Consider the following 11,062-nt stretch of genomic DNA (forward strand, 5'->3'; position numbering starts at 1 on the left):
CCCTTCATCATTCTAGGTCACACAGAAAACCACGTTAGGTAAAAATATTCCTTAAACTTCCCCATATGATGTCATAACCCACCAGTTATAGTCTTACATGATATGGTCTTCTTTCCATATGATGTCATAACCTACTAGTTACAGTCTTACACGATATGGTCTTCTTTATATATGATGCCATAACCCACCAGTTATAGTCCTACATGATATAGACTTCTTCACATATGATGTCATAACCCATCAGTTACTATCTTACACGATATGGTCTTCTTCAATGCTATGGCCATAGACTTGTCTTTTCATATATTCGTTTTTTAGTCCAAATGGACCCCTTTGACGACTTTGGAGACAAACACAGACTCATCATGCATTGACCTATCATATAATGACATGCTCATGGCAGACACATTCATGCTTTCAGACTCATTTAGGTATCATCCATATTCAGATTCATATCCTACACTTAATCCATCAAACTTCATACATTTCATACATGCATGATCATAAACCTTTCATTTTGTATCAGAGTTATTACATCATATTTTGTTAGCTTCATTTTTACTATTTGGTCACTTAGCATAGAAGTTCCTAGAACATACATACTACATGAAAGAGTCAGCTTAGGGACTCACCTGATAATCTCAAAGGTAGTTTAAACTTCAGATCTAGCCTTTCTTGTGAAATCAATAGTTTGGGCTCCAGATCCATCATTCAGCCAAATGCTACAGCCTCCTCTACCTTGATAAACAAAGGTAGTTTGTTAGAACCCATTCGGGTAACCTTTATCATCACTTTAAAACCCAAACGTATCACTAAACCCTATTTCTCCAAGCATACTATAAATTTGTGTTCCCTTGACCATCAGAGTCATGAAACGTACCTTGATGGGAGGGAAAATCACTAACTAAAATTGAGGTTTCAAACTTATCTTAGAGAGATGTTTCCATATACTTTTAGCCTTAGTTCTTAAAAATGAAGATAACTCTCCCTTAACTTAACCCAAGTGTCATTTTAACTTAACTCAAGTCTTTATGGGAACTTAGTAAACGTCACATCAAGATTGAATTGCCTTATCAAAATTTGTCACCTTTAAGAACTTACTCGATTACTCCTTTAGCCTTTAACCCTTCTAGTTCAGTTAATTCCTAACCATCTTTCCTCACAATTTAGTTGACATGGGACCACATTAGTCACTGGATGCACTATACCACGGCGTGGACTCATACCTTATAACCATTCCTTTCATAATTACCACTTCTATTTCACTTATTATTGTAATTTGACAGAGAGTCATTGTCTATTTATTTTCATGTCAAAGTCTGCCCATCCTATACACTGAAAAGGGCTTTTGGGCAAACACTAATTCGCCAATAGTACTTCTCTATACTATGTGTCATAATCATATATATATTCTTACCAGCACTCCTTGATTTGTCATACTTGTCATTCTTTAGAGTTAGTCATAAGTTTTGTTCTTTCATAATATCCTATACCTTGTACATACCAGAGTTCGTCATGGGTTCCTTTCTTTTTGTTCAAAGTTCGCCAAACCAGGGTATCACTGGTGCACTAAGAATGTCCTTACACTTAATCGAGTCCTAACGTTGAGCACTCAAAACTTACCTTTAAGTTTTCCTTTTATAAATGACAGTTAAATAGTCAGGACTTCGCTAGGTGGGATATTACATAGTTACTTTTACTTCTGAAGCTGTAGACATAGATTGTAAACACTTAGAAAAATAACTAGTGCTTGAACTTTTTGAAACTGTAGATAAAATTTAGATTGAATACTTCTAACTAGTCACTACACTTCTGAACTCTAGTTATACAATAAAGCTGTGGACTTAGGATTTCATTATGAATATTAGAAGCATGCAAAACCAAGAGGCGACAGCGTCATGTGGCTCAGACTGAGTCCTCTGCTTCTCAAAGAGGTATACCTGACCCTAAGACCAATGATACTATGAATGCACCGGTCGTTGGTGGTGAAAATCAAAAAACTAGGGATTATGAAGTATCCCAAGCCATGTTAAGGGTTGTTCAGAGGGTTGCTGGAGCCCAGTATAAATTTGGGAATCGAGGACCTATGACTAGAGGTGCTCATGGGTCGGGCCCAACCAAAAATTTAGTCTCGTTTGCTAGGCCTAAACTAGCCCAAAAAATGGGCCTAAAATTTTGCCCAAGCCCAGCTCGGTCGTATAAATTTTTTAAAATTTTTTATATTGTTTTTTATATAGTTTTAAATATATATAATACATCAAAAGTACTAAAAACGTTAAAATAAATATTTCCCAATAAATTGAAAATAAATTTTAAAAAATATGTATACTTAAATAACACTAAGATAGATGCAACTTAACAAGCAAATGCCTCTAAAATAATAACAAATTTAACAATAAAACAAGTTGAAACAGGGGGATATCACTGTGGCCGAGTATGAAGCTGAATTTTTGTGACTCAAATGGTATGATCAAGGATGGTTGCTACTAATTAGGATAAAAGCTTGAGATTTGAGGATGGGTTGCGGTATGATCTGAAGATTTAGGTTGCTCTGCATCAAGAGAAGGTTTTCAAAACTCTGGTTGAAAAGACCAAGATAGTGGAAGAGATTAAGCATTTGGAACACAAGAAACGAGAAAAGAACAAGGTTCAAAATAAAAAGGATTCCGATTCAACTGGTTTGATTTCCCGACCCTTGAAATGGGCCAGAGAGGGCAAGCCATAACAAGGGGTTGCAGTAGCTAGTGTTAGAGGTAGGACTCTGAATTGTGCATATTATTTTAGTGTACAAGAAATCTTTTATATATCTTGCTACTTAAATCTTTCATATTGTTTTAGTGTACAAGAATCCCAACAACTCCCAACTAAACCCTATACAAGATCCACTTGAACAATATTCATGCAAATCATGCATACTATGTCTTGACGGTGTCTCACGATCGGCGTGGTCTTAAAGACAATTAAGTCTCCTACAGCTTCCTCATACACTTAATAGGCTCTTAGTGCTTAAACAAAACTCTGGGGTGTACTCTTCTTAAGTGCGCACTTTCTTGGGCATAATCTTTCCTCACTTGAAAACATCTTGCAATTAATTCCTTAGATACCGCCAACAGGTGGATGCTTTAATGCTAGTATACGCCAATACTCTAAATCGCCATCAGGCCAATAGTGTGGCGGATTTTGTTACACAACGCGCCAAAGAATTTGCATACATACTTTACTCATCTTTTTGGATTCGACGATTTTAGAGGTGTGACACATTTGTTGTTCCAAACACTTCTAATCACCTACAAAATGGTTCTAAATTATTTTCAAATACTTTTAAAGCCTTTAAATTATTTAAAACTAAACTTTATGATTTTATGAAAATGAATTAAGATGGAAATTTTAAATAATCTGAGATTTTTGTTCCAGATAGGCTTCAATAGCATCTCCCGTTAGTATCATACATTAGGATGGGTGAGGGGTGTCATATTTACGAGTATCAAAGCTTAGATTTAGTCAGTTCTTGGATGAAATTGAGCTTGTAAGTCGAGTTTAAGTATACATGTCAATTAAGAGAACAAAGGCGATGATATCCCCAAGTATTTTTTTTGATAATTGGTGACATCGAATTTTTATCAATTTGGTAGTAAGTCTAATATGATTTTATATACATGCATTGGAATGAATATAATTAATAAGCATACTGGAATAGAGTTGTTGATGAGGATTGATGTGTCTATGGCCACATCAAAATGGTGATGTGAGAACACCTCTTGAACGCAAGTAGTGCTCAATACACATTTGGTGACTATGAGAGGCACTAAGGGACATCTTTTGAACTAGAAAACATGTGACTGTTTGTGTAGAGCATTGGAAAGGGCCTATGTGACTTGTCATATGTGAAAAGATAGATGTGTGAATAAGATTCGTGCTAAGATGAGACCTTGGCCCCTAGAGTAATCCTTAGAAAAAAAATTTGTGTATGAGTAGGATCTATCAAATTTGAATGAGGTGATCTTTGTAGTTTTTGAAACTTATGAATGGAAGTGATATCTATGTTTCTTATTAAGTACATGTGACTCATTCTTAAGACCTTGTGATCTTTATATGAGAAAAGTTGAATGTTTCAATTTGTGGATATATATACATTTGATGCAACTTTGAGAATGGATTCTGAATCTTAAATATGTAAAAGTACGACATACATGTGTAATTGATTTGCATGAAAGAATAGCTTTAAATCCTTAAAAAAGATAAAGATAAAAGCAAGGGAAATGTTTGTCGTAACAAGCATGGTATAAAATCTCCCCAATCTAGTATGCTTCAAAATATTAAATGTTTTTTATTTTGGGGATAAGCCATATAGCGTTCAATGTCCAGATAAAAGGGAAATGATCTTGAGGAATGACAGGACAATTGAAACCGATGAAAAAAGTGGGAGTGACTCGACACCCTAGTCCAAAGAAAGGAATGGCATGGAATTTGTCGTTGTGAGGAAGCATTAATGGTTAAACTGTTGGATTTACGATAATGGAAAATGTGATAGTAGCAATAGAATCTTTAAAAAATTTCATACAATAGAATCAACTCATGACATCTATTGCAATAAACCACCATAATCTAATTACCTAAGTATGTTTTTTGTCTGATGCCACAAGAAAATTAAAGTTGGTGTCGAATACGTCAAGGAGGATCTCTGGGCTTTTTGATCTGTCAAATATGATCTCTAAACAATCCGAATTTTCAACTAAACAATCTTTTTCACTATTTTCGAACTCACATGTGCTTAAAGAGTGGACTTCAAATCTAAAATCATGAATAGAGGATATCTAAATAAATCACAAACAAACTTTCGAATCTAAATCTCTCCTTAGTCACTCAAATTCTATCTCAAATTAAAATTGCTTTAGTAAATATAAATATTAATCTTACCTCAAATCTAAAAAACCAATAACCCAAAATTTCCTAATTTATTCTATTCTCAAAGAATTAGCATAAATAACAAGTTTCTAAATTTTGACAAGGTTGCTCAAAGAAAATTCTAACTATTGATGAAAATGGCAAACCAATGTGTTTATTTATAGATAAGAGTAAAATAAAATGCTAGGATGTGACATGAGGAACTTTTAGGTAGATCTTGAATTTCTAAGCGGCCTTGTGATGGTCTCGTAACAAATGACGAGATGCTTTATGAGTTAGTTCTCTTTAGACTTTTATCTAGTCCAAATGACGAGGTGATATAATTAACTTCAAACAAGATTTAGCAATAAAAAAAAAAAATTTCTTTTCCGATTTTTTTTCAGATTAAAAAAAATTGAGCAAAATATTTATCATATATGCAATCTTATAGCATATAAATAAAAACATAAGGAAAAGATGAGAGGACTAGCTTTGCTCTGCCGACACTTGCTAGAGATTTTAATTAATAGGAGAGAAAAGAGATTCAATTATGGAGAAGAATACGAATCTTTACAAAGTGAAAAAGCCATTTTGATTAAAGACAAGATTAGCTCTTTTCTTATAATTTCCTAATGTTACTACAAACTACTTAAAATACAGATTGTTAACTCAAATTTAATTTCTTCAAATATTATCTTGTAAATATAAATTAATTATATTAAATCCGAATTTTGGATTCTATTAGGGAAAATATTATCTTTTAATTATTTTTAATTTGAAATCTAAATTCTATTACACGGAAGGGTTTGTCAAGACACCCCATGTGACAATGTGAAAAGCAACATAAGATTGACAACCTAATCAGCATTATTTTATTTGCTTCATAAAAAGCCTCAATGGTCGGTCGTTTATAATGCCAAGAACCTAACTTTTTAGGTATCATAAAAATGTAATGACGAAACAAAAATTTTAAAATTAAGCAAACTAAATGGTAAGGAGATTTACAACCCTCAAAGCAAATTTGAGGCTAAGAAAACCATCCTCTATACTTCATATTATACTATAAACAAAGTAACAATTATTACAAGCATAAAATTGATCTCTCCAAGAATAGAGCTTTGCCTTTACTACCTTACTTCCATAATTTAGAAGTAGTGGGAAAAAATAAAAAATTAAGAACTATGATTTTCTCGTACATCTTTTTCTTTTCCCATTTCTTTTGTTTCTACAATTTCACAATGAAATAAAACTCTTTTTAAGTTTGTATGGTGTTCATTTTACCTAGCTCTTCTTTGATGTTGCCGCATTTTGTTTTCTTTTACAAGCAGCTCAGCATATAAAAGCTCGTTCCACGAATCCGGCACACCGGGAAGGCACCAATGGCTGCAGTCCTGGTATTTTAGTGGTGCTACTCTTTCGTCTTCCGGTAATGTTTGCTTCAGGTGTTTCCGGTAGATAGATGGGTGGCCATCCTTTCTGAAATCGGTCAGCCGGGTGATATTTAGGTAGGTGACGTGCGTTTTCATCCCCTTCAGCACTGATTCTAACACCAACATCTTTGGTGGATATGGTTTAAGATATGTTTCGTTCTTGATCGGCCTAGTTTCGCTATCACATGCTCCTCCAGAATTCCACTGTCCGCCACTGGACAAAGATTCAAACACCCGTAAATAATTTAGAAATAATATACTATGGTTGAACTAACATGAAATTCAAAATGAAGACCATGAAAGGCCTCCATAATTCTCAGCAAGTACAAAAATTATGCAGCAAATATAGCAACCGATTGTCCTACCCCTTTGTTCTGTTCCAAAACTGGACCAAAACAACATAAAAAAATCTCACTTTACCTGAAATGCGATGCGGAATAACCCCTAAAGAACACCATAGTCTTCATAGGATTTACACTAGCATCAACCCATCTAGCCCAGGTTGTCAAAGCTTTCCGAAAGGCCTCGAGAACATTCAATTCATTATAAACATGGCTACCTTCCTGGTAATAATCTTTCCTGTAGTTTGCCATTGTTTAATATGAAAAATAATGGTTAAACTCCATAGATCACCCATAACAGCCTTATAAGGTAAACAGTTACATGGAAATATAATCAACCAACCCTTTGGAAGTTTTCTCATGAGTCCACCAATGACCTGTATTGAAGATAAGGATATCTGCCGATTTATATTGATCTGATGATTTTCCAACAAGATCAAGCCGCAATGTCTCCTTCTTTGCTCCAGTTTTGTCTGGCATTTCCCATTCTCGGACCAAGAACGGAGATACGAAGAACTCTATAGTGAAATTATAATCCTGTTCATCATCATCCAAGCCAACCCCAAAAAGGGAAACAAAATAAGTTTCATTAAATTTCAAGTACATTACCTAATGTACCAAAGATAAGCAATGAAAAACCTACTTTGAATATGAAAGAATACGAAGCTTCCCCTCGAAAATAATGTCTTCCATGTGCTTCATAAACATTTTCGGGCTTTTTTGCAGCATTTCTCAGAATGCAAACTAGAGATTCCCACATATTCCTATTTAAAGAATCCCCGACAAAAACAAGCCTCTTACCCCTCAATAACTCTAACATGTGACCACCATTCAATCTTCAAGGGGAAAAAAAAAAGGATCAGTTTCATGTAATTAATCTTATTTTAATAATAAAAGAAAACAAAATTCAACAGTTTATATTGCAATCTGTAAATGAAAATGCAATCAACAGTTTAGATTACTAACAGAATCAAATAAAATCCCTAGATGACTAATTCAAAGATCAAACATGACCAAATTCCATTAAAGAAAAACCAACTCAATATCAAACCGATCAAACACGCTCAAAAGTATTACTTGGACGATAAGACACTAAAAACAACATTAAAAGAATCAAATACCTTGGTAAAGTGCAGCCTTTAGGCTTCCATTTCAGTTTCTGATAATCTCTATCAGGCCTTCCATTGGCAACGCAACTAAACTGCTCATCAATGAACGAACAGGACCCAGGTTTATAAAGTGGATATGAATCATCCTTCAACCATTTTCCATCGAATAAATCGCAGTTCATCAAAGAGTCGATTAAATTATCAATTTCCTGTTTAGCTGTCAACCCTGAATCACTTCCATTGCTTGGTTTGTTTGTTAGGGAAGCTGAGTAGTTCGACACCACACCCTTTTGCCCTACGATTTTCTCTCCCTTCCCAGAACTTAACTTGTTGGAAGATTCAGATTTAGCTGGAGAATTGGTGCTCCGATTAGCTGCCTCCAGGGTTTTCTCTGTGACCGTTGTTGTCTGATTAGATTTCAGAACTTGAGCTTTATCAGAATTCTCTTTCTTTCCAGTCTGGTTATTTGTACTTGGAGGATTTTGATTCAAGTTAGGAGGAGGAGAAACTGTGGTCTGATTTGCATGCAAAACTGAACTTTTGGTGTTGTTTAAACCACTGTAGGGAGACCTAAAAGTTGTATTTTCGGAGCTGGGGCGTTGTTTATTTATGTTGAAAGATTGGGTTTTGTTGGTTTTTTTGGCAGAAAGTAGGTCCTCACTTGGATTGTTGGCTACTTGAGTTGCAGTGTTATTAGATCTGGTGTTGCTATTAGAAGAAGACGGAGATGGAGATGGAGAAGGAGAAGTGATGTTAAGAGTTCGTGAAGAAGAGGTGTTGGGAAAGAAGTAATCGAAGAGGGAAAATGATTGAGATCTGTAAGAGCCAGCAGATGAAGTAGCTGGAGAGGAAGTTGATGAAAAGATGTTGGTGACCCAAGGAGAAGAAGAGTTAGAAGAAGGGCTAAAAGCTAAGAAAACAGTAAAACCGACGAAGGCAAACATGAAGAAAGCCACTGTTCTCCTTGTTTTGATGATTGAAAACAGATAATTAAACTCTGCCGTGACTGCAGTCGTAGTTCCTCCATTGATAGGCGTGTACTTTGCTATATCCGCCATGGAAGAGACCAAACTTGATCTCTTTTGAGTTTCTATCTCGCAAAACTCAGATATAGAATAAAAAACAGATGAGATGGGAAAGTGAAAGAGAAAAATTAGTGTTTGGGGAGAGAGAGTGGAGAAGTGGGACGACTCTTAAATATGAATACGACTCTACACAAACAGATACTAAATTTTAAGTTGATTTTTCAGTTCAATAGTGAATAAAATGAAATACTAGATCAATCTAATTACAAAATTAGGACAGGTTAGTATTAATCCATTTTCGATTCTGAGTAAATTTTTAATTTGTCGGCCATTATTTTGGTAGAATTTTTTATTTTAATAAATAAAAAATTCCATAATCAATAATCATATATATATATAATAAGGTATACAAGTTGATTTTGTGACAAATGACGCATTTTCCATTTTTTAGACTTTTTAGATAATCTGTTTAATTTTTCATTATCCATTTAATTTCTTTACTTTCAGAAATTATTGTATATATTTCTTCTCAAATTATCCTTCCAAAATATTTTAAATATAAAATTATATTATTTTTATTTAGCTAAATCTATAAATAAAGTACTATAAATAACGTGATAAATATATAAAATAAAATTGGACAAATGAAATATATTTACTACAAAGCAAATATAATTTGAAATAAAAATATATTTGTAATAAATATATTATTTTCAAATTACAATACTTAAATAAAATTTGGATTAGTAATAAAATTGGATGTCTAGATTAAAAGTATTTTAATTATTTATAATTATGCATTGTACGGGTATTAAATCAAACTACTAAAAATTTTAATATTAAACCTAAATTATCTAAATTTATACAAGAAATTATAAAATAATTTATTATGATTGAGTTTAATTAATAATTTATTAATATCATAAAATATAAATTTTAAATTATTAATAATATAATATTGATGTTTAATATTTATTAATAATTTGGTTTAAATATAATATAATTAACATATTTAATATATTATTGTTTATAATATTGCACGTGCATTAAATATAATATATTAATAATTTTGATGTTTAATTAATAATTATTTTAATTATAAACAATAATTAGATATTTTAATTATTTAAAATATACTAACATTTTAATATTTTTATTTTATTGTACAATCATAAATAATTTATTTAAAATTAACATATTTAATAATTTGTCTAAAAATATATAAATAAACTATAAATGATTTAAATAATCTAAGTTATTAATATATTCTTAATAAATTTATCTAAATATATAAATAAACTATAAATTATTTAAATAATCTAAGTTATTAATATATTCTTAATAAATTTATCTAAATAATTATCTAAACAATAAATTATCTAAGTAATTTTAAATAAATTATCATAAGTAAACTATGATTTTTTAAAATTAAAAATAAATTAAATAAATTATATACAGAAATATATTAAAAGTATCTAAATAATAAATTAAGCTAATATAGATAATAAAGAGATTTCTTTTCAAATTTTAAACCTAAAGGTGGAGCAATTTTCAAATTTTAAACAGGAAGAAAGAAGAGTTATGGATGATCTAAAACTCTAAAAAATTTCTATAAAAAGGAACGTATGAGAAAATAAAAGGATACAGATAAATTTTTAGAAGAATATCGGAACCCCAAAAGAATTTCAAATAAATTAAATACCAATCAAATTTACACCTCAATGAGAAAACCTAAACCCTAAATCCACTATTTTTTTCTTGATAGTGTATGGCGAAGGCGATCAGTGTCGAGTAATGGCAGAGGTTCATCTTCAAGAAAATAAAGAAAGATCAATCTAAGAGTAAGATTATCCCCGAGAGATTTTATCACGGGTGAAAGAAAATATTAATATTGATTTTATATTTATAAAAAAAACTAATTAATAATTTAGCTATTGGCTTTTTAGTTCTTTTATTTAAGCGTTTTATATAAAATTATAGAAGACAGAAAATATCGTTATATTCATTCATTCAATCCTTTATTAAAAATAAATTAAAGGGATAAACTTGGTCAAACAAATTATATATGTATAAATATAGATATCAAAATTCAAACTAATGGATCTTTTCATGCACATATATAATGTCTGGATTCTCTTATAGATTTATGGCTTAATGCACATTTAGACCTTAAAATATATAACTTTTCTCACTTTAGTTTTAAAGTTTTTTATCCCTTTAGTCCCTAACATTATTAGACGTTCCCAGTTTAGTCTTTTAGACGTTAAAAACTA

The 11,062-nt window shown here is 31.7% G+C and overlaps 1 protein-coding gene across 1 annotated transcript; it reads right to left on the reverse strand.

The window, feature by feature from the left end:
* Positions 1 to 5,884: 5,884 nt before the first annotated feature.
* On the reverse strand, positions 5,885 to 8,951 carry LOC105780039 (protein trichome birefringence). The gene is made up of 5 exons (XM_012604119.2): positions 7,777 to 8,951; positions 7,299 to 7,491; positions 6,999 to 7,192; positions 6,735 to 6,893; positions 5,885 to 6,528 (listed from the first exon to the last, which is right to left on the reverse strand). The coding sequence occupies exons 1-5, from the start codon at positions 8,820 to 8,822 to the stop codon at positions 6,162 to 6,164; spliced, it is 1,959 nt and encodes a 652-aa protein (XP_012459573.1). The 5' UTR covers positions 8,823 to 8,951; the 3' UTR covers positions 5,885 to 6,161.
* Positions 8,952 to 11,062: the final 2,111 nt, after the last annotated feature.

Source organism: Gossypium raimondii, chromosome 4 (assembly GCF_025698545.1).
Source record: "Gossypium raimondii isolate GPD5lz chromosome 4, ASM2569854v1, whole genome shotgun sequence".
In the NCBI taxonomy this organism is placed as follows: Eukaryota; Viridiplantae; Streptophyta; class Magnoliopsida; order Malvales; family Malvaceae; genus Gossypium; species Gossypium raimondii.

What these genes read in the sequence shown, in the direction of transcription:
- LOC105780039 (XM_012604119.2), bottom strand. Translation starts at nt 8,822, where the DNA reads ATGGCGGATATAGCAAAGTACACGCCTATCAATGGAGGAACTACGACT. An exon ending in AAAGGCTGCACTTTACCAAG is followed by an intron (nt 7,492 to 7,776) that starts GTATTTGATTCT and finishes TTCCCCTTGAAG; the next exon opens with ATTGAATGGTGGTCACATGT. An exon ending in CGTATTCTTTCATATTCAAA is followed by an intron (nt 7,193 to 7,298) that starts GTAGGTTTTTCA and finishes GATGATGAACAG; the next exon opens with GATTATAATTTCACTATAGA.